The sequence below is a fragment of the Protopterus annectens genome, chromosome 8.part0 (assembly GCF_019279795.1).
Source record: "Protopterus annectens isolate FY-2018-M chromosome 8.part0, PAN1.0, whole genome shotgun sequence".
NCBI lineage: Eukaryota > Metazoa > Chordata > Ceratodontiformes > Protopteridae > Protopterus > Protopterus annectens.
The window spans coordinates 11,060,277-11,084,793 of NC_056741.1; the positions used below are offsets into that span (position 1 = coordinate 11,060,277).

Sequence of the window (24,517 nt, forward strand, 5' to 3'; positions counted from 1 at the left end):
GAAACACAGGTAGATCTATTCAGTAATTAATCAGTAAATCTGTAACCAGCATTAACAAACATAAATCTGTTTAGTACTTTTACCTCTTATTTATGATTTGTTACATGTCAGAGCTCCTGTCTAAAGTACCCACAATGGCAAATGGGTACATTTTTACCTGTAATATATAACCCAGTGCAGTACAGGGTGTAACTCAGTTCAGTGGCCATCTTAAATATGTCTCCATTTATTTCTGTGTCTGTAGCACTTCTGACTGACAGTACTAAAACGTCCCTTGTCCTCTGATTTCTATACTTTTTATAATCCTTATCTAACGCAATGTGTTATCTCTCGTTATATTTGCCTTTCACTTTTATTTTCATAAATGTGTTTGGGAGGGTTTCACAACTATAAATGCATCACATTTGTGTTATCAAGCCTGTTTAGACAATTAGTAATGTAAAAACATATCATTATGTGAACACATTTATCTGACTGTTGATTGATATCACAGACTTACCCCTCCCACACTTTTCATTTCCACTCTGTTACACTTTCTTTTAAATAACAACACTATGAGAGGAGTATAGTTACTGGAAATTCCTAACTGTAAACAGCTATTGTGCATATGATTGATGAGAGAAACAATTTTAAATTGCACCATTTCCAGGGCAATCGTTTTGAATAATGTTTTATAGCTTGCCAACAATTTCAGTTTGAAACTATTTGCAATCCTAATAGGTTCATAGGTAGGTACTAGGCTATCTGCCTGAAGGCATTTATAAGCTTAGCCGGAATGTGTTGGCTTTTGCCGCCCCTAGATTAGTTCTCTGTGCCTCTGTCCAGCAGAGCCATTGAAGTGATCCCTGGGGTAAACTTTCTGTTTCCCATCCACTCGTCAAGGTTTCTTTTGAAGATGGTTAGCGAGGAGCTCTGCCTAATGTAGATTGGAATCTTGTTCCAGAGCATGGGAAGTATCTGGGACAGGATTCTATCCCTCCAGCATGTCCTATTTATTGTTGTGGTGAGGTTTAGATCCCTGGAGCATGTGGCTCGAGGGGATATGGTTTTCTTTAGATGGAACATGTCCATCAATTCCGGGTTGGACATGGCCTTGTATATCAGGCAGAGATCACCTCTGAGTAGGCGGTATGCAACCAAGTACAGCTGGAGTTTCTTCAGTCGAGCTACATAGGGCATCTCCTTGAGGCCAATGATCCTCTTGGTGAGGTACTTCTGTGGTCTTTCCAGTTGTTGCAGGTGTCTTGCAAGGTACATCCCAAATGGGGCATTGTACTCTATGATGGGTCTGATGAGTGATACGTAGAGGGGCCCAATGACCTCTTTTGATCTGGATGCAAACCCTTTTGTGATTAGGTGGGCCACATAGAAGGATTTTTTTAACCACTTTGGCAATGTGATTATCAAAGGAGAGGTTACTATCTACTTGGGTCCCCAGATCCCTTATTACGTTTTCCATATTTAGGGGGCTACCACCTATGTGGTAGTTTGTGGGTACTTTGTTTTTTCCAAAAGGGATGACTATGCACTTTTTGGCATTTAGCTTGAGGCCATGGTTTTGACACCAGGTATCTGTCTCGGTGAGAACCTTTTGGAGGAGGTCTGTGTCAGCCGGAGATATGCAGGCTGAACATGATTATTCTTAAAGGCATTAGTTAACTTCACCAAATGATTTATAATCAAATACAATGGTTAATTTTAGTTTTATACTCCTGAAACATCAGACATCACATTATCATATAAAATTGATTTTGCCTACGTCTGAGAACACTAATGATTATGTCATAGTTCACAAACCTTAGAACGTGAGAAGTTTTATTTTATTTTTATTTTACATTTGTTTTCCGGAAAGTCTCACTGGGAACAAAGCACAATGAATAAAAATCATGAAACATAGCGAATAATAATGTACAGCAATATTATAATTTACAAAAATGCATAGGAATTTATAAAGTATGTAGCTGTAGAGATCTACAATGTGTAGGTTCTTCATAGTCAGGCTTAATGAGATTTACATTGAGAGGATTTTATTTTTCATAGGCTTAAAGAGGTTTACATGAGAGGAGTATTCATAGTCAGGATTAGAGTGTATCAGTTGATGTTATATAGGTCTGAAGAAGCATTTATATAGATCTTTAACCTCTCTTGATATATCCATATTTCTTAAGTTTATATTATTTTTAAATTTCTCTTCAGATGAAGTAATACAGGCAATGTCATAGTCCCCTCCAGGTTATCAAAAGGCTGCATTTCACTATTCTAGTATACTTCCAATACCACTTGAAAAGACAATTTAATCTTTATTTTCTCTTTCTGCATTCTTGAATCTCATCCATAAAGTCGGTCTCTGATAGCCACAATCTCCACAGTGCTTTATCTTTTTTTCCATGGGTTCATAGTGTAAGTATTTTCAGGAAGCTATAGAAAAAACACCAGCATAGTTGGCCTATTCAGTGCCAAATCATTTGTCAGTAAAGGTTTTCCACTCCAACAATTACGTGAAATAGCAGCATTTGCAAGTAAGTGCACCCCAGTGTGCCCCCTCAAACACATTGGAAAGACCTCCTGCGCAGAGCTGTAGCTGCGTTTTGTGATACCTGCTACAGCTACTCAGCCTGGCAGCCACTTCTGTACTCTTAATTTGTTTTTTGACCCAACCATGGAATAGGATACACATTTGTTTAAGAAAGAAGAACTCAGCAGCTCAGAAGTGTTTTTTTAAATAATTGTAGCAAACCACTTGCTACAAATGTAACAAGAGGCTTGTTGCATTCTTTTCTGAATGCCATACATGGAGAGCTGAAGCAGTAGCATTTTAGTTGTTGTTGTGTCTTTCGGCTTTTCCCGGTTAGGGGTCGTCACAGCGAAACTCCGGTCCGCTAATGATTGGCAGTAGGTTTTAACGTGCCGAGTTGCCAGCTCTGACGCACAACCTTCAACGAAGGTACACCCATTCACGCATGTCTCCACACAGAAGACGCTCTAGCTGAGAATCAAACAGGACAACGTCTTACTGTGAGACAACAACGCTACCGCAGCACCACCACCACAGTTAAGCAGTAGCATTTTAGTGCTGACTGAAATAAAACCTCTGAGCTCAATAGCTCAAAAAAGTTCTTTGTAAATGATTGTAGCAAACTGCTTACTGTAAATGTAGCAAATGGCTTGCTGTAATATATTCTGAATACCATACAAGCTCAAAGATTGTATCAAAGCAGCATTCACCATGACACTTATAGCTTCAACTAATGTTGTCTCAACTAGTATGCCCATAAGGCAAAGCTCCACACAAACAAAATAAATGCAAGCTGGACCAAAGGATGGGCAATTAGACTGGCACCTCTGTCTCTGTTGGACACAGGTAGTTTTAAATGCTTGGCCGCATAAACCCAACTGTATGCCCCTGGGTAACTTATCCTGTCATTTACATATGGGAAAACATGACTGGGATTAATAAGGCCTCCTAGTGCCGTTAGCCTTGTAATTGCCTACGAGTCTGTTTTATATCTAGCACTTGGTACAGAAGACTTTTAGTGAACTACTTCCTTTTCCCAAGGCACAGTTATACAGAAGTTCATAGTTTAGTACTAAGCTAACTGCCCTTGCAAACCATTTTAAGCCTAGCCAGTTATCCCTTGTGAGACTCAAACCCTGCACCTTGTGTTTGTAAGGCAAACACCTTAGCCATTAAGCCACCCTCCCACTATATAGAAATAACTATATAGAATATTCTCTGTCTCTCTCATAACACTATAAAAACTTATCCAGTGAGGGAGTGGAGAAAGGCGATTTTGCAAATAGGAATAAGTACAACAAAGGTAAAGAAAACAACCAAAAGATGGCAGGAAATAACTGGAAGAAATTTAAAAAAGAAAAGGAGCCACATTACTTGGAACATATGTGATGGAAGAGAAAAGCGATATAGTTGGATGAATCCAAGCAGGTGTATGATGTGCGGGTCAAAGAATGCCTTCCATATCAGGGACTATTGGCAGAATAAAGACCGAGATTTTATCATCAAGCCAATGACTAACCATGGTAGGATTTTTAGTGAGACCAAGTACAGAAGATAGTATTAAAAAAGAGAACTAGTAAGATATGTAAAATAATTACATAAAACAATAAGGTATGTAAAATAATTACATAAAACAATAAGGTATGTAAAATAATTACATAAAACAATAAGGTATGTAAAATAATTACATAAAACAATAAGGTATGTAAAATAATTACATAAAACAATAAGATATGTAAAATAATTACATAAAACAATAAGGTATGTAAAATAATTACATAAAACAATAAGGTATGTAAAATAATTACATAAAACAATAAGGTATGTAAAATAATTACATAAAACAATAAGATATGTAAGATAATTACATAAAACAATAAGGTATGTAAAATAATTACATAAAACAATAAGGTATGTAAAATAATTACATAAAACAATAAGGTATGTAAAATAATTACATAAAACAATAAGGTATGTAAAATAATTACATAAAACAATAAGGTATGTAAAATAATTTCATAAAAAAAACACTTGTAGCAGACTACAAAAGGCATAGGAAAGTTAGAAATGCAAATTACACAAGAGCTGTGGGAAGAAATATGTAAAGCTCATTGGCATGAAGTATTGATTGTCACAGTCTCACAACAGGTAGAATTGTCACCTTACAGCAAGAAGTCATCCAGTTCACTTTTCAGCTGAGGTGCTGTGTCTGCATGTCCTTCCTTTATTCTTATTGGTTTCCTGTGGTTGCTGTGCTTTCCTCCCACACTCCCAAGACATGCAGTAGGTTGGTTAGACACCCTAATTTGGCTGTAAGTGTGAATGTCTGCATGTATATGTGGTATGGAAGAATAGTGGTGACAGGGCTAACCACCCGGCCCGGTGGTGTGAACATTGACTCTCGATTATCACTGCTGAAATGACATCCCGACTCCATATGCAAAAATGGGCAAAAGACATTATAATTGGATGGATGGATTGGTATTTTATGCAGTCCCAAAGATTTAGAATATTTGCATAATAAAATATTTGCATACATACTTTTACACTCCAGGAATGCTTTAGAGAATTTCCACTCAAGTGGAGGGCAAATGTTGTAGAAGTAAATGGAATGAAAGAGGAAATCAGGAACATATTTTCTGGGAATATATGGAGTTGCCTGAGTTTAAGGGGCTGCCTGTGGAATTTCCAGACACAGTTGTTTGGCAAATATATTAAGTAAAGAGCTGAAGCTGTTGAGTTGGTTTGGAGTTGTCAAGACATAATAAGTTGTTATTAAGTTTAATGTAATTAGCAGTCAGAAAAGAAATTACACAAAATTGGAAATCAAAGATTAAACATGATATAAATGAAGTGCTTTATATTATAAATGAAATAAAATATCTAAAGTTGGAGGCATAAAAGATGGAGGAAGCAATTTTCATAAAAATAAATGGTGCATTTGGGTGCAATATATACAACATAATGCTTAAATAGAGGACTACAATAAAGAGTTTGGTAGGAATTGAAAAGTGTAAGAGTATGTTCTACTGTACAAGAATGAAGGAGCAGATCAGTGATGGAAACGTGTCTTGCATGTCTACAGTAAAGGAAGTTGTTGTGATGTTTTTTTCTCTGTTATTAATACATTTATGTTCATGTCACAAATTAACAATGTTGTGAATAAATAAAGTTGTTAAAAACAAAACTAAACAATATTTATTCATAACAGACCAGGACCCAGACCTGGATGAGGTATGTTCATAGATTCATAGGGTAATACTAGACTAATTGCCCTGAAGGGCCATTTTAAGCCTAGCCAATAACCCAAGGTTAGAATCAAACCCTGTGCCTTGTGTCTTTGAGGTAAAGACCTTAACCATTATGCCAAACCCATCCTTTTATGAAAAAGAATATCGGCTTATTCCCAACTTTCATCTCCAAAGGCAACACAAATTCAGATTCAGAGCAAAGCTGATCACTTATCTACGTTTCCATCTATGGCCATACAACAATTTTCATTGCAACACTGTACACCCTACCCGTACAAGCACTGGCATCTAGAGTTAATGCTAGATTATTTTGCTTGAGTGTTGAGGCAAACTTAACTTATCATAATGGGTGACTGCAACTTAGACTTCCAAGGCTCCTTAGAAAGTCATGCTGTAAACATTGATTATATGTAAAAACCTCACACAAATGGTGACTTTGGGAATAAGATAAACAGCTCCACTAATAAGACCATACTACTTCATATTTTCTCACCAACTTCCCTGAAAAATATATCTCCACCCACCTCCACAGTAATTCATTGCATGATCACTGCCCAGTACTTACTACTTAGCAGCTGGGAACCTCTAAACCATCACCAAACTATATAACTGCTAGAAGAATCTCAGAACATTCAGAACCTGTCCTAATGCAGGAACTAATTAACAATGATTCCACAGCACTTTCTGCTTTCCCATGCCATGAAGAAGCCCTTTCAGTTTTCTCCCTTATGCATGTATGGAACAAACTTTATCCACTAAAACTAGAAGACAGGAAGCTAATAAAGTCCCATGGCTGCCTCATGAGATCATCCAACTTTTAAAAAAAACATGGACGCAGCATCTTAGCATTGAAAACAGGAACTTATTGATGCTAGTAAAACTCAATACCATCTTACACTCAGAAAATGGGAGCAAATGACCATTAATTCGGTCAAAGCTACCTATTGCAGAAAAGTCCAATTAGCTCACCTCTACAGCTGAAAACAGTGAAAATTAGTATTTTCACTTAAAGCTGCATATTTAATTTTGAAAACAGCATGAACTTCTCTGATCCATGAATTATGCAAGAAATCAAACACAGTTTAGCTAACTTTACAAAAGGAGAATAAAATGGCAAAAAACACCGCCACAGACAATACTGGTTGTCTTTAGTGCCTTGGCCAAACACAGCCTTCAAGGAGTACAGTTCATTGCAAAAAAACATTACATTATATGCCCAAATAACAAGCTTAACAATCAGGTACATTTTAATTGATTAAATGCTTCCAGTTGCATTCATTATTTAACCTTTTAGGAACCAAGGTATTAAATGTCAAAATGTACATAACTTCTATACTTAAAAGTTTTTCCTTAATAATTGACACTTCCTCTACATGTAACACTACCTGTTCCAAAATTCAACCTCTAAGCATTTCATCATTACCCCCATGACAATCTTTAAAAGATGTAAGCCTAATCTAGATGACTTTCCAAACAACCTCTTCTGATGTCTCTAACATGTTCATGTAACCTCATTTTAAAAGCCTTCTGGCTTTCCCCACTATAAAACAAGTTGCAGAGACAAAGTAAAACATAAACAATTCCTTCAGTATTGCAATTAAAAAATTGCTTAGGAACAAAATTAATTCTGTTAATTTTAGTAAAGTTGTATACCACTGAATTGCATACTGAACACTTACCACAACTATATGTGCCCAATTTAACTTTCACTGGTTCTTAAATACCCATACTATGGAAAACAAATTTAGTATGAGCTAAAAAAATCAGATAAGCTGCAACCTTTCCTAAAGGAAATACTAGGATATTGTTTAATCAAATTAACCAAATTTTTATTCTTTAATAAAAGGGGCTAATAATATATCAACAATTTAATTATTTCATCACTTAAAGTATATATGGTTACAAAATAAATAGCTCTAATATTTATTTATTTATTTTCCCCTGAACTTGGTTTCCCGCATAAGGATAACTCTCCCTAATATAATCTATCCTTCTTATGTTATGTGAATCATCAGATTTTTTCTAGCAACAGCAACTCTACCCTGGGAATCTAAAACATCCCCTTTAGCATGAGCTCTACTAATAAGAATATATATGGTTTTATGGGCTTCATCAAAAAAATCTGCATCCTGATGACACAACTTGCTAACTCTTAAAATTTCTACATATGGCAGTGCAGTAATAAGATGCCGGGGATGACAGCTAGTACTATACAAATATACACTCCCTTCTTCAAACTTTCTATAAACTGAAGTAATAACTCTCCCATCCAAGCAACCCTTCAATGTCAAATCTAAAAAAATTATCTGTGAACAACCTAACTCTAAACCTTCAAAATAAATTGAAACCTATTACATTGTAAATCTTGTACAAATTTATCTACTAAATTAATACCATCTTTGCACAGAAAAATGAACGCAAATATAAAACAATAATATTTAAGTACATATTTTCCAAAAAAATTCATGCGAGTATAAATATTCCACTTCAAATTTTGCCATAACCAAATTTGCATGCATGGATCCCATGGCTGTACCTTGTTTTTGATAAAAAAATTTCATTATTAAAAGTAAAAAAAAAAATATCCAAACAAAATAACACAATTTCTATTACAAAATGAGAAGGAGGAGTGTCTTGAAAATATTGCAAAGCTTCCACCCGATGTGTATTCTGGATATTAGTACAAAGGCTCTTAACATCAAGGGTCATTCAAAACATATCTTGTTCCTATCTTTCCTCAGCAAATTTTACACAAAAAATCCTGCATATCCATTATATAAGAAGGAATCTTTAAGACAAAGGCAAAAGGTATTTGTGTAGGAATATTCGAGTATTGTGTAAAAAGTATCTGTGAGCAAATACTATTGGGCGACCACTTAAAGTTTTTAAGCCATTATGTATCTTTGGTAGGCAATAAAACATAGCAATACCACAGTTTGCTATTCCAAACTTTTTTTCAACATCCTTCCTATTGAAATATCCCAATCTACACCCTTGTTCAATATTTGTTGGTATCCCACCAGGACTTCCTCATATTGTGAAATATAGCTTCTCTCATACACATTTATGTTAGCTTCTCTCATACACATTTATGTTATCTAAATGTTCATAACACATTTTGCTATACTGGTTATAATTCATAATAACAATTTTATTTCCCTTATCAGCGGGTTTATCACTTCTGTTGGTCTGTACTTAAATCTATTAGAGCTTGCCACTGTTTCTTAGTTAAATTATACTACATATTTTGCCTTTATCAAAATCCATAAATAACCTTTCAATGGCAAACCCAAAATTGTTGTATAGTTTCATTAGTAAAAGGGGGTATAAACAAACTTTTACATTCAACCCCCGTTGTATCCCAATAAAATATTAGCATTCAAAACATGTTCTTCATGTTCAATGACATATGAAACACAAGGGTGGAAACTATCGTCTAAACTAGACATACTATTTTCAAAGACCACATTGCCAATCATAGTATTATTAAAAAAATATGCAAGGTGTAGTTTCTGTACCAACCAGAAAATTTCACACTTTAAAACAGGAAGCCAAGTTAAAACCATAGGCACATACTTTAAGCCTAGATCAAAACAGTACTAGCAACATGTGATAATTCCTGACCAGAAAGGTTAATTATTAAATTACATTCTGTAATTGTGTCATTATTGCCATCTACCTTTTTTCAAATACTGTTTGTCCATTTGCAGCAGAATATTGTCCCTGTCCATTTCTTCCTCCCTTTCTTCCATATATTGGCTGCTCCTCATCTTGTGTGCCTGTCCAAAATCTCTTGTCATGCCCATCAGGATCTTGAGCTACAGGAAAGGGCAGGTACTTTCCCAACCTGTAACTTCACCCAAGCCTTCTAAAGAGGCAGACAACACAGTAACATGCTTCAGAGAGCTTCCAGTTTGATGTACCAATGTATGCTGGCCTTTAGATTTAAAATGCCACAGAAAAGCCTTGCCGTTACCATAGTCATGGAGATCATACTGTAACTTCCTCTTTTTTGTGCTTAAGTTAGATCTCCCACATATGTTTTCAGTTTGTCATTGATCTTTTTTTAAAAAACATCAAAACAAGGAGAATTTAACTGTATAGCCAGATCGGAGCATATTTTATGAACTTCTCCTCTGAGTTTACATTGTTGTTTAGCCATATCTCAATCTATGAGAATTTTGACCCATTCAAGTGAACAACGGTGAGCTGCCTCTATTCACCGGTTCTTAAACTCTCTGTCCTCTGCACAATTTGGGTCAAAAGGCATGCTAGACTCCTAAACGCTCACAAGCCCCTAGGCACTATATCCAGTTCTATGTATCGGTGTAAACTCAAAATATTAAAGTACACATTTGTCTCTTTAAAAAACAAGTTCTTGAACTTACTGCACATGTCTTGTAACTCGGCTGAAAAAGCAGCAATATTACTGGCACCAGAAGTGGAAAAGTTATTATCCGACTGTTAATCTCCTTCCTAAAAGCAATTGGGCAGTTCAGAGGTTTCTATTCAACCTTTCATCTACCTGTAGAATATAATGCTGTAATTAAATCAAAAGGTGCTTCAACAAAGTATCAGTTTAAGGGTGTGCACACTTATGCAACCATCTTATTGTACGTTTTTTATTCTTTATATTTTTTCCCCTAACAGATTTGTTTTTTTTTTCAATTGAATTGTACAGGCTATAGGTCACATTAAAGGTGGAAAAAGTTTTGAAATGATTTATTGTGGTCTCATTTTTATCACAAAAACCTGGCATTTTAACAGGGGTGTGTACACTTTTTATATCCACTGTATCTGTCTCTCTTTTTTTATAATGCTCATTGCAAAAAATATTTCATCAACCATACACCCCCCTTTATCCCCTTTCATACAGTGAACTTTTAAAACAAAAGATGCCATTGTGTATCGCTGCAAACTGTGTTTAATTTTATTCCTTTACAATTTGCCATGTGGTTACGAGCAAACTTTCCATGGTAAATATCTATCAGTGAACATTAGCAAGGCGTGAAATCTGCTCAACATAATTTCTGCAAATATAACCAGCGATGTTTTTAGGACATTTTTTTTATGAGGAAGAATGCGAAAAATGTCCTTGTCTTAACCAGTAAATGACCTTATCTTTATAGAACATCTGTCAAGAAACTGAATAAAGTGCTATTAGAGTTTTAAAGTACTTCACAGTAATAAAGGTAGAATTATATAAAACTAAGGTTAGGATTCACAAAGGGGCCAAGTTCAAGTGCAAAGGCTGTAGAAAAAAGGACTTTTTGGCATAATTATGGAAGCCAGCAGTTCAAAGACAAGATTAACCATAATGAGGGGAAAGACCTTGTCTTCAGCTAATTTGCATATCTCTGAATCACTTGCTGATTACAAGTGCTAAATTACACTTTTCTGCTGCTTGTAGTAATCACGGCTGGCTGCCAATGGATTGCATTAGAACTGTCACCCCCCCCTTCACCCCACCCCACACACACATACACACACACATGCAGATATCCAAACAAACACACACACTCACAGATATAACTGTACATACAGATTACATATCACGTGCATGCGCACACATGCACACACATATATGTTCACCCATACAAACACATTGACCATAGTACCAGGCATGGGAATGGGACAAACAGCACAGCGCTGGGGATATTGACCCATGGTACCAGGCATGGGACAAACAGCGCAGTGCTGCGGTTATTGATCATTGTACCAGCCATGGGACAAACAGCAGAGTGCTGTGGATATTGACCATGTTGCCAGGCATGGGACAAACAGCAGAATGCTGCGGATATTGACCATGTTACCAGGCATGGGACTAACAGCACAGTGCTGCAGACTAAAAGCAAAGAACAATATAGAGTAAAAGCAATGCATGAGAGGCAGTCTTTGGGAGCAAATGTGGGAAGCTGGCATATGGTTAAAGTGTTTAACTTACAGACACAAGATGCAGGGTTTGATTCTCACATGGGGTAACTGTGAAGGCTTGAAATGACCCTCAAGGGCTGTTAGTCTATTATGAACCTGTAAGCAAATCAGGTCAGTTGGAGAGGATTCACTGAAGCAAAGACAGAGAGTAATGGAAAGAAAAGTAACCGTGGCATGGTGTGCTAAAACAAAGAAAGCAAGGGAAAAAAGAGTACAAATCCATTGAAAGAAAGATGAAACTCATCTTAGCAGAGTTTACAGTAACAAACCAGTCCCATTATGATACATTGTTTCTTTAATCCAGAAACATTGTATTTACCAAGTAGTTGTTTTCATAGCTGGTTCAAGAAATATTTTCTAATGCAGTGACTTCATCGTGACCATACAGCATGAATGTGCAGAAGGAGGACATTGAACCCTTGAATGAATGGTAAAGGTCATCATCAATTTTTTTTGTATTTTGCTGTACCTCTAGGATTCTAATATTTGCGAGATCAAGTGTAGGGTTCTTCAGGAAGCAGTTTATTGTAGTTGATAGTTTTTGTACGCTCACAGGTGATTACCATATAGATAAATCCTGCTGTGGTTTTTCCTGGTGTCCCAAAATGAAAAGTTCTCCATTTTAAGGGTTTCGGGCTTTGGTGTAATGGACTTGTGGCTGTAGCCAGTCATGGGGTTGTACATGTGCTAGAATCACTAAAATATGAATTTTGTAATATTACTGTTGTGCACCTTTCACACCTGTTTTTCTTGCATTTTTTTTTCAGGTTTCAGAGTTAAGGCAGATTGTGACTGCCCTAACTGTCGAACCCAATGTGAACAATGCAAACCTGGAACTTTCCTTGAACTGCAAAATTACTGTAAGAACTGCTATAGTTGTAAGAAGTGTGATGCAGGTAAGAAAGGATGAATCACTGTTCTACGAAATGTATATACTGTATTGTACACTCTGTAAAATGCATAATCCATTTTTCTGCATTGTAGATTTCATACTAGTGTTGCGTCTTTGCCTTTCTGGCCCCAATTGCGGCTGGAAAGAGTCCTTAGACTAGTCCACTTGAATGGCTAACAATCATTAAATAAAAAAATAAATAAATATATAAATAAAAGTTAAGTTTGCATTCTATTTTTTTTAATGAGGTTTTTTAGCATGCTGAGAAAATGAGGACATAACTGAGAATTATTATAGCAATAACCCATGGCTGGGGATGGGCAATGCTAGATTAATGCAAGGGTGGTGTGGTCTGGTCATGAGGGTGAAGCCCAAGTGTCCAAAAAAAGCTAAACGTGGGTAAATCCAGCATTACCCACACCCAGCCGTGGGTTATTAATATTATACAATGATATTATTTAACAAAAATGTTAATTACTTTTCTTAAATAATGTCCTTGTATAACAGTACCATGGTGCTCGTCTGCATTTTCCTTGCTATCCTGGGACTTTCCTGATGTACTGCGCATGCATATGGGACTTGCATTTCCTCTCTTACGCAGTACATCAGTGCTGTGTAAAGGAATCAGTAGAGAAAGGAAGATCTCTGTTGCTTTTTTTTAATTAAAACAATGAAATCTGGAGATTTCAAAGGAATGGGAGAGATGGAGAGAGAAAATATAAGGATAATCGGGTGCATTTTGCAAGTCTTGTATAACGTACATGATTATCCTTGTATTTGTCTCTGTCTCATCTCTCTTGTTTGTTTTAAGTCTCTGGTTTTTGTAAGTTTATTTTTTAAATAAAAAATGAAAGAAAAATAAAATTTTAATAGCATTTATTAATGGAAGAAAGTCCAGACGACCACATTTATTTCCATTGGAATATGCTTGATGTACAACAGGCATGCTGGTTGGGCTGACCAATCAGCATGCTCATTTTGGAATATTAATGGCCAGTCTTTGTATAATATTCATTAACGTTGAGGGTGAATTAATAAACAAAATGTATATCAGAATTATATGAATATGAAGGTTGTTTGAATTGTGAATTAAACCTCCAAGAACCCTCATCAGAGAGCTAATGTCTTTGTTATGATTTAGGAGGCAAACAAGATTTGAATACTAATGTGATTCTGTACTTATGTGATCCATCTAGTGGGCAGCCATACTGTTTCTCCTACATGTGACTCTGTCAATAGGATATGCATATTATTGGACTGGAGTGAGATTTAAGGCTGGCTGCAACTACACCAGAAGAATGGCATAAGCTGAAAATCAAGACAGTGAAGCAAAGCTTTAGAGGTTTTTCCCATTCTTCAAAAGCAGACTGTCCCCAGAATATATCTTTTTTCCAAGAGAGTGGGAGGTGCAATGGGTGTACAGCCCCATCCATAGAGGATATAGAGAATTTTCCCCTTCTTTCTGATTTGGCTGTTTTGCCCCATTGTGTTCTCTTTTCCATGTTCCTGTTAGCCTTGTAACGTAGACCACTGCTGTATCTGCATGTGAGCTGGCAGTGAGGCTTGAATACTGCTATGTATTTATGTATGTATCTGTGTGTGCATGTAACCCTAACAGTAGTATGTAAGTGCCGGTTTAACTGCATTTGACTCTGAGAGTGTAAAGTGAATCCTGCTGCATCTGAATATAATCCTGACAGCTTGTGGCCCTGACAGTGGATATGGACACAGTGCTAGTTGCACATGATTGTGCCAATGGGATATGATTGCTAGCTGCATGTAACCCTGACAATGGCATGTCAGTCCTTCTGTATCTGTGTGTGACCTTGACCCTAACAATCTGACTTGAGTACTACTGTGTCTGTGTGTGGCCCTTAGACTGTGACGTGGGTACTGCTCTATCTATGCGTGATCCTTTCAGTGTGACATGAATACTGCTGCATCAGTGTATGACCCTTGCAGTGTGACATGAGTACTGCTGTATCTGTATGTGATTGTATCAGTATGACATTTTCTGAATTACAGGATTCAATGCGGCAATTATGAGGCAGGGTAATTAATTACAACACAGATAGGACAGGTGGAGAAGGATGCATGACACACTACAGGAAAAAAAAAATCAAAGACCATTATTATAAAGTGTGTACAGCCTAGCACAGTTATAGTATTTTCTTAGTTCTGCTGTTCTCTTAGCTCTTCTGTTATGACATATCCACAAGCAATCCCAAAAAAATATAGTACCTTTCATTGACAAGAACCCACTTTATGGATACATGTAAGCAGCTAAGCTTCTGTCTGCCATTTAACTACAGTCGAGCAAAATGTTTTGACCAGGCACATACGTATTCTGGACATCCTGAATAGAGAGTTTGTTTGTGTACTGGAACCCTGATCTTTTATATCTGTATGTCTACTGATTCTTTTTGACACTGCACAATTAAAAGCTTATTCTCCCAGAAGTCATACTAGTGGAACCAACACTACATAGTTTTTCCTCATAGGTTCATAAGTAAGTACTAGGCTAGCTGACCTTGCAAGCATTTTGATCAAAGGCAATTTCCCCTTTTGTGCTTGAAATAATTTATCCTGTTTGGTTATAGATTGGTCTTACCTCTCCCAAACTCGATAATTATATATTACCCCTAATAAGAATAACTGTGATCATACATAGATAATTTGAAGGGACCCTTGTCTGTTACATACCTGCATTTTCTGACACAATAGCTGCTGGAGAGAAAGAGAGCAGTCTTCAGATATGCACAAACATTTCTATGCAACCTTCCTTTTATCGAATAACTGGCCTCTGGACATTTTGTAATTGGTCCCCTTTTCTGTGTATTATAAAGCTTAGTGCAGGCACGGCTTAATAATTCTGCAGTGGTACTAATAAAATGCTTAACTGTATAAGACTAAATGTTGCAGTATTAACGTTAATAATAATATTTTTTTATTTAAATAATTTGCAAAACACCAGGACTTGGAGTCGGCTGTACAATCCAATATCATCATCATCTTCTTCTCTTGGACCTTCCCGGCCAGGGGGCGCCACAGCGGATCATCTGTCCCCTCATGATTGGCAGTCAAGTTTTACGGTGTTGATTTGCCAGCCCGGTACCCAACCCTCCATAGAAGGCACACACATGCATACACTCATGCCCAGGACCACTTTAGAGTGTCCAGTCCACCTACAGCATGTCTTTGGGATGTGGGAGGAAACATAAAGATCTTTATTCAACACAAGCAGTTTTGTGAGCAACCCCACTTCTTCAGATGTCTAATACATTTTAAAATCAACCTTTGGGTTAAATATACACCTTCTTGAGACACATGATTAAAACCAACCAATACATTGTTCTGATGTAAACAGTCACTTCCAATTTAAAACAACAGTCTACAAAGTGCATACAATTAAATGCATTAAAACCTAAAAGCATATACATCCTCTTTACAAAACATTTTAAAATTATATGAATCTTGACTCAAGATTTCATGACATATAGGTTTATTAACACAAAAAACAGATTATATCTGCACATATTTCCATTCTCCATTTGTGTTATTCTAGACACATACGAGCCTAAAACAGGAATTCATTCATTTGCCATACACATGATTCCACTCTACATCTTACCTGAAAAGCTGCCTAGACTTCAACTTAGTACGCAGAGGTATATAGTCATTTAATCCATGGCCTCTATCAGCCTTTAGTCTTACCATCCACTTAGCTTCAAACTGTTCAGTGATGTTCCATAGGCCCCCCCCTCTTAAACTCTCATAAGTTCTCCCTATAACTAAAAATTTAAAAATACGTTCCATGTCATTATTAATAGCGTGTCTGGTCAGGGCATTCACTTTATTCTTTTTATGGATAGCGTAAATATGCTCACGTATTCTTTCCTTCAGAGACTTTTTTCTCTTCCCTACATAGAAACTACGACACACTATGCAATGGGCCAAGTAGACTAGATGCTTGGTTTTAACAGGTAGCCTTAATATCAAGCTCATATTTCTTTAATTGGTCTGGATATTCAAAACTAGAACTACTGTCTATGTATTTGCAAAAATTGCATCTACCACACTTTTTTGTACCTTTCTCGATAGCTAACCTTGTGGGACCAAGCTTCCTATTATTAACCTTAGGTTGACATAATTGTCTCTTCAAAGATTTATAGTTCTTCAATGAATACTTGGGTTTCACATCTATTAGGCTAATGATCTTCTTATCTAATTTCAATATATTCCAATGTTTTTCTATCACATTCTTATGCATCCATGCATCTTTAGAGTGATAGAATGATATTCTTATTTGTTTATTTTCTCTAATTCTATCTCTGTGCCCACCACTGCAACCTTCTCTAATGTCTTTGCTCTTCGAAAAGTATGATTTAACCTTTAAACATCTCTGTTGAATCACCTCCTTAATACTGCTCTGTATATCATTAATATGATAGCCCCTTTCTACTAAGTCACTAGTGGTGCACCCAACTCGATGAACAAAATCTTCATCTGTCACATTCAGTCTTCAAGCTCTATAAAATTGGTTCTGAATGACATTTTGAAAGATATATGGGGGGGGTGTATACTGTCCTTAGCTAATATATGGTTTACGGGGCATCCTTTCCTGTGCAATCGAGTGATCACTGTGCCATTATTTTTCTTTTCAACACTAACATCTAAGAAATCGACTGTTGTCATAGAATATGTATATGTAAACTTCAAAAATGTGGTGATTTTATTGATATATTGTACAAAATCCTTCAGTTCTTCACTGTTTCCTCTCCACAAAATGAAGAGGTCATCTACAAACCTTCTCAAAAAATAAACTCTATCTGCTTAGGGACCCTGCAGTATAAACTTAGTCTCCCACACTGCCGTTATGGCATTGGCTTAGCTATCGGCACATGAGGTGCCCATAGCTAGGCCATTCGACTGCCAGTAATGATCTTCCCCAAAAACGAAGACATTGTTCTCTAACACAATATTTAAAAGCTATAACTTACTGGTTCTATAGTATGTGAGTCAACCATAAATATCTCTTAAAAAGGTACAGATGCTCTCTATTCCTACATTATTCGGTATCACTGTAAACAAAGATACCACATCAAGGGTTACCGTATACATCTCCTGCATCACTTCAAAGTCTTGTGTATACTTAAACATATCGGTCAAAAATTGTTCTGTATCTCTTAAAATATGCTTTATGTTGTTAATCTTGGGTCTCAGAAATGTTTCTAAGTATATTGAGACAGGTTCAGTGCACCAGTTTCTTCCAGATACTATTGGGCGCATAGGGAGACACCTAACATTTTTGTGGATTTTAGGTAACCCTTAGATAACCGGAATCATAGGGTTCTCAACAACAAAATAATCTAACAAGTCCTACTAATGAACCCATTTTGCCATATCTCCTTTAATTTAATAGCTACCTTACTAGACATCTGTTTAACTTGATGAAGTTTGATTTTCACATACATTTGTTGTCATTCAACATTTCATACATCATTCTATTGTATGCAACTGTATTCAATACTACTATTGGGCCGCCTTTGTCGGCGGGTCTTATAACAATGTCTTCATTCTTTTGCAAATTTTTTAAAGCAAGATGTTCTTGTTTACTCAAATTGAACCCATGTTTATTCTTACTATAACTTTCAGCCGCTATTTTGTAAAAATCATCTATACAAAGTTGCTCAAAGGCATTTAACAAAGGGCTCAACTGTGGCACATACAGACTGAGTTTCTTAAATATATTAACATTAGTATTGTTAACATTATTTGCTTCATTGTGTAACAATTTCAACATCACATTTCTAGTAAAACACTTGATGTCAAAAATAGCATCTGTTATGTCATAGTACCTTGTGGGGATATATGTAAGTCCTTTTTGTAAAACACTCAATTCATTCTCATTTAAAACATAGTCAGAGAGGTTCCACACTAGCCTTCCTTATATTCCCCTGGTTCATTATTTGATCGTCTGTCTTTCTCTTTTGTCGACTTTTGCTCCTTCTTCTTGAGCGCTGGTCTTTCACCTTGTTTAATTCCCTCACAGGAAAAGGAAAGGACAGCTGACATTGCCCTAAAGGGAATTTGGTGTTCAAATCAGTTCCACTGGATGGCATCATCTTCTCGGCTTACTGATGAACCATTGCTTTAACTTCAAATGTCTTCTGTCTGGCTCCTGTTCCATTTGAAGTTATAACACACGGATTTGTTGAAGAAACAGTAGCCGTTGAACTCATGGTGTTATCTACAACGCCAGACTGAGTTGTAACGTCTACGACGTCATTGTAGGTGTACCCCCATTGTCGGTCACAGCTACAGCTTGTGGATCATTAGCTAAGGCTTCATATGAGGTTGTCCTTGGCTCATTTGGCACACCTCTGCTTTCTGAGAACCTGGGCCAAGAAAAGATATGTCCAGATTCAAAATCACGACGGTCTCTGACTATTTTCCTCAGTTTCTGGTTAGTTTACGCTCATAAGCTGACACTGTGTCCAAGACATCTAGCAAATATTTGTCATCTAGATTTTTTTTCAAAAAAAGAGAAAGCAGTTCAGCATACTTAGTTTCAGCCAACAACATAAACACCTGTATCTTTCTCTGCTGCTGTAATCAACAGTTTAATATAGGAGGTACTTGTAGCTAAATTCACCTTTTGCCAGCCAACAAGTAGCTCCTTGCCACAGTTCACATTAGAAGGCATTTTCAAAATTCTAAGGCCTCTCGGAACAAGACCTTCTAGAAGGCAAACCTCCATATGGAACTTTTCAAATTGTGCTCGTTTCATCTTAAACAAATCCTTTTCTAAAGCTAGCAATTTCTTTTTAAAACCAGCCAAATCTTTGGCAGCTGCTTCAGTCTCACCTTCGTCAATGGTGTAGTCCATGGTGCAATGGATTACAGTCATAATTGATTACCTTCAACAAAGGATTAACTCGAGTATTGTTTTGTTGCAGTCCACCTGGATTATAATCCAGTTCAGTAAAATCTTGTCCTTCAGCCATGATATCCAAAGCTGTAGAATCCAATATAAAGATCTTTATTCGACACAAATGCTTTTGTGGGTAACCCCACTTCTTCAGCTGTCTAATACATTTTAAAATCAACCTTTGGCTTAAATATACACCCTCTTGAGACACATGATTAAAACCAACCAATACATTGTCCTGATATAAACAGTCACTTCCAATTTAAAGCAACAATCAAAAAGGTGCATACCATTAAATGCATTAAAACCTAAAAGCATATACATCCTCTTGACAAAACCTAATTTTAAAATTATCTGAATATTGACTCAAGATTTAATAACATATAGGTTTACAAACACAAAAAATAGATTATATCTGCACATATTTCCATTCTCCATTTGTGTTATTCTAGACGCATACGAGCCTAAAACAGGAATTCAGTCATTTGCCATACACATGATTCCACTCTACATCTTACCTGAAAAGCTGCCTAGACTTTAACTTGGGGCGCAGGGGTATATATTCATTTAATCCATGGCTTCTATCAGCCATTAGTCGTACAGTGATATTCCGTAGCCCCCCCCCCCATAGTCTCATAAGTTCTTCCTATAACTAAAAATTAAAAAATGTGTTCCATGTCATTATGTTTGTGACCTTCAGTGTGACATGAGTACTGGTGTATCTGTATGTGAGGGTCACACACAGATACAGCAGTACTCATGTTACATTGTCAAGGCTACACACTGATACAATAGTACTCATGTCACACTGTAATGGTCACAGACGGAGACAACAGTACTCATGTCACACTGTTATGGACATGCACAGATATAACAGTAGAAAATCAAATTCAGAAAGCACCACAACAGGATAGAGCAATGGATATCCAAATTTAAGGGGAAACCAGTGGAACAGGAAGCAATTGGTCAGGTGTCATATCAAGATATTTTGGAGCCTTCCACAGGAAACCAGTATAAACGTTCACTTGAAGCTAGACAGCAAGGAAAGAAACAGGAAACTGTGGAAACTCTGATGCAGTCAATGTTGAGGAGTGATAGGCCAGTGAGTTCCCATGTGACAGAACAACAAATGATACAGGATGAAATTGAAGAGAATGTGCCACAGGAAGATGCTATAGAACTTTCTATAGAATTCCCGCAGGAAACAGAAAATAAGGGATGTACCCTCAGTATGGAGGAAAAGGAGTTAAGAGAAGAGTTGCTTGATTTAATAGACAACGACAGATATATCAAGATCAATGAGAGAAATAGATTGCAGAAGGTTAATAAAACCCCAAAAGTAAGATGTCTGATAAAACAAATGAACACAGTAATTAGGATTGTCCGTAGAGATCCATAAGATATAACAGAAGTAAATAGAATATATTATCGTGCTGCTAAATTAATGACTGATAAAGTTCTACCACAGGAACACAGGGTAGCGAGGGAAAGGAGGGGGCACACAGGGTAGCGAGGGAAAGGAAGGGGCAAAAGCGAATACCATCATGGAAGTATCAAATAGAGAAAGCTATAAAGCAGCTAAGACAAAAAGTGTCATTGTTAGAAGATTATACAAGAGGGAACAGATCAACAAAAATACTAAGAAAGATAGATGTGATAAAAGTAATGTGCAGTATTAGAACAGACCAGGATCTATTATGCACTACTGGAAATAAACTAAAAATTTCAAAACAGGCGGAAAGACTTAGAAGATACGAACATAAATATAAGGGAAAAGCACAAAATAAGCAATTTACTGATGACCCAAAATGTTTTATAGTCAATTGGGTAATAAGGTAAAAGGAATTGAAAAACCGCCAAAAAAAGGGGAAGTAGATACATTTTGGAGAAGTATCTATGAAGATCCTGTGTAACATAACAAAGATGCTAAATGGATAGAAGAAGTAAAAGAAAGAATAAGACGTTTAAAGGTACAGGATATGGAATGGGATGAAATAGCAGCCAGAGAGATTAAAACAAAGTTGAGAAAAGCCTCTAACTGGAAAACCTAACTTTTGGCTCAAAGTATTAACTTCTTTGCACGAGGATCTAGCTATGAGTAAGAACTATTTATAAGCACACCCCGAACAGACACTGCACTGGTTAACAACAGGAAAAACAATGGTCTTACTTAAGAGTGAACCTGCAAGCTACCCTAAAAATTATAGGCCAATAACTTGTCTTCCAGTGACTTATAAACTATAGACGGGAATTGACGCCGACAGAGTTTATAGTCATTTAGAAGAAAACACAATTATGGTAGTAGAACAAAAGGGCAATAAAAGAAAGTCATGTGGAACAAAAGGGCAGTAAAAGAAAGTCATGTGGAACAAAAGGGCAGTAAAAGAAAGTCATGTGGAACAAAGGATCATCTGTTGTTAAAGTTATATTGGAGAACTGTAAGAAGAGGAAGAATCTAAGTATGGTATGGATTGACTACAAAAAAGCATTTGATAGTATCCACATTCATGGATAAAAGAGTGCTTAAAAATGTATAAGATACACCCTACACTGATTGACTACATTACAGTAACCATAAAACAGTGGCAGACCACTTTGCAATTAAGCCATGATAAAGGACAGATTATTATCCCAAGGATAAAAATTCAAACAGGGATATTTCAGGGTGACTCTCTCATCGTTGCTATTCTGCCTTGCCATTAATCCATTAAGCTGTTTACTTAACAGCTTAGGCCATGGCTACAATTTGGCTTCTAGAAAACAAAAATGTCTAGTGATCTCATCTTCTCTTTGTCGATGATTTAAAACTGTATAGCTCATCAGATGAGGAACTAAAAGCACAGCTGCAGGTTATCAAAACTTTTTCAGATGATATTGGAATGTCATTTGGTCTTGATAAATGCGCAAAAGCAACCTTTAAAAATGGAAAACTGCAGCACCAGGAAAACATCAGTTTGGGACAAGAATGTGATATAAAAGATCTTGAGCAAGAGGGAGTATAAGTATTTGGGAAATGATGAAGGATCAGCAATAAAACTGAACAAATGCAAATAAAACTTAGTAAGGAGTACTTTAGAAGACTTAAATTAATCCTGAGACAGCATTGACATCTAGGAACAAGATCCAATCTATAAATCAATTTGCTCTTCCTGTCCTAACTTATAGTTTTGGAGTGACTGACTGACCCCAAAAAGTGTTGGATAGATTGGATATTTAAACGAGAAGGATGCTTCATGCTCACCAAATGACTTATAAAAATCAGTGTATACCAAGATTATATATTTCCCGTTCCAAAGGAGGGATGGGCCTCCTTGAAATTGATTACATGTATAGATCTGCAATCGTGGGACTCCACACATATCTACTGACCTCACAAGATCCAAATGTAGTGAAAGTTTTGGAACATGAGGAGAATAAATCTAAGATGATGTCTCTGCTTAATTTAGCAGAAGCATATCGACGTCAAGCAGGAATGGAAATTGAATCAGAAGTAGATAAAAACCAGGCAGCAACTGAATATGCTAAAAAAACAAAAGAAAGAATATAAGGCTAAGGACCAGATGAGAAGGCAAGAAATGTGGAAAAAAAACATAAATATAGTTGCAAGTATAGAAAACCTTTGGAAGAGCCTCATGTTGATCAAGAATGAATGCAGGAATGGTTAAGGAGAGGTGAATTCACATCAAGAAATGAAAGGTTAATATTGGCAGCCCAAGATAAAATGTAGGTTTTGCAAAACTTATTTGGAAACAGTCACACACCTTGTTGCTGGTTGCGATGCACTAATGGCAGAGGGACTGTATACTGAAAGGCATACTAAGGTGGTGAGACTGTTACACTGGAGACTGTGCAAACATTATGGTATTAAAGTTTTTGTAAAACACTGGAAACATGAGCCACAAAGAATCATAGAAAATGATGAAGTTTATATCACATGGGATCACCCATTACCAGCAATTCAAAAGATAGATGCTAGAAAACCGGATATAGTGGTCCAAGAAAAGAAGACAAAAGTAGCATTGATCATTGAAATCGCCACACCTAGTGACTACAGTGTCTTGCGTACAGAGAGACAGAGTCATAAAATACATTGATCTGCAGGCAGAAATGAGAGCCATGTGGAAGAAAGATACCCATATAGTTCCAATAGTAGTAGGAGCAACGGGTCTTATAAAAAATAATTTACAATTGTATTTAGATATGTTATCAATCCATGTAACCCATACGAATTGAAGGAGTCATTACTGGGCACATTGCGGGTGCTGCGAATAGCACTTTTGGCTAACATCAAAGAGTGAAACAGTACTAATTTCATGAACTTTAATCATACTTTGACTCAGGAATGGGGTCTATTCCCATCATGGTATTATACTCAGAAAGATTGACCTGATAAATGCAATGTGCAATATTATAACTGATCAGAATATGTCATGGATTATCACAAATAATACATTAAAAATATCAGCACAGGCCAAAAATTTAGAAGATACACAGACAAATATAAAGGAAAAGTGCAAAAGTAAGCAGTTTATTGATGACCTCAAAAAGTTTTATAGAGAATTGGGAAACAAGGTAAAAGGAAAGACCACTCAAAAAAGAAGAAATAGATACATTTTAGAGATGTATTTATGAAGATTCTGTGGAACATAACAAAGATGTTAAATGAATAGAAAAAGTAAAAGAAAGTACAAGAAGTTTAAAGGTATAGGATATGAAATGGGATGAAGTAACAGCTACAGAAATTGAAACAAAGTTACGAAAAGCCCCTAATTGGAAAACACCAGGCCCAGATGCAGTACCTAACTTCTGGTTAAAAGTATTAACATCTTTGCATGAAGATGAAGATTTAGCCACGAATAAGAACTATTTATATGCACACCCTGAACATACACCAACTTAGCTAACAACAGGAAAAACAATTTCCCTACTTAAGTATGAACCTGCAAGCTACCCTAAAAATTATAGACCAGTAACTTGCCTTTCGATGATGTATA

The 24,517-nt window shown here is 36.4% G+C and overlaps 1 protein-coding gene across 1 annotated transcript in view; it reads left to right on the forward strand.

Annotated features, from left to right (window-relative positions):
* The window catches only part of TNFRSF1A (TNF receptor superfamily member 1A), a 931,685-nt gene that overhangs the window by 534,883 nt on the left and 372,285 nt on the right, over nt 1–24,517 (forward strand). The window contains exon 3 of the mRNA XM_044079564.1: nt 12,468–12,596. Within this exon, the coding sequence (XP_043935499.1) occupies nt 12,468–12,596 (129 nt within the window). The remainder of the gene's footprint in view (nt 1–12,467; nt 12,597–24,517) is intronic.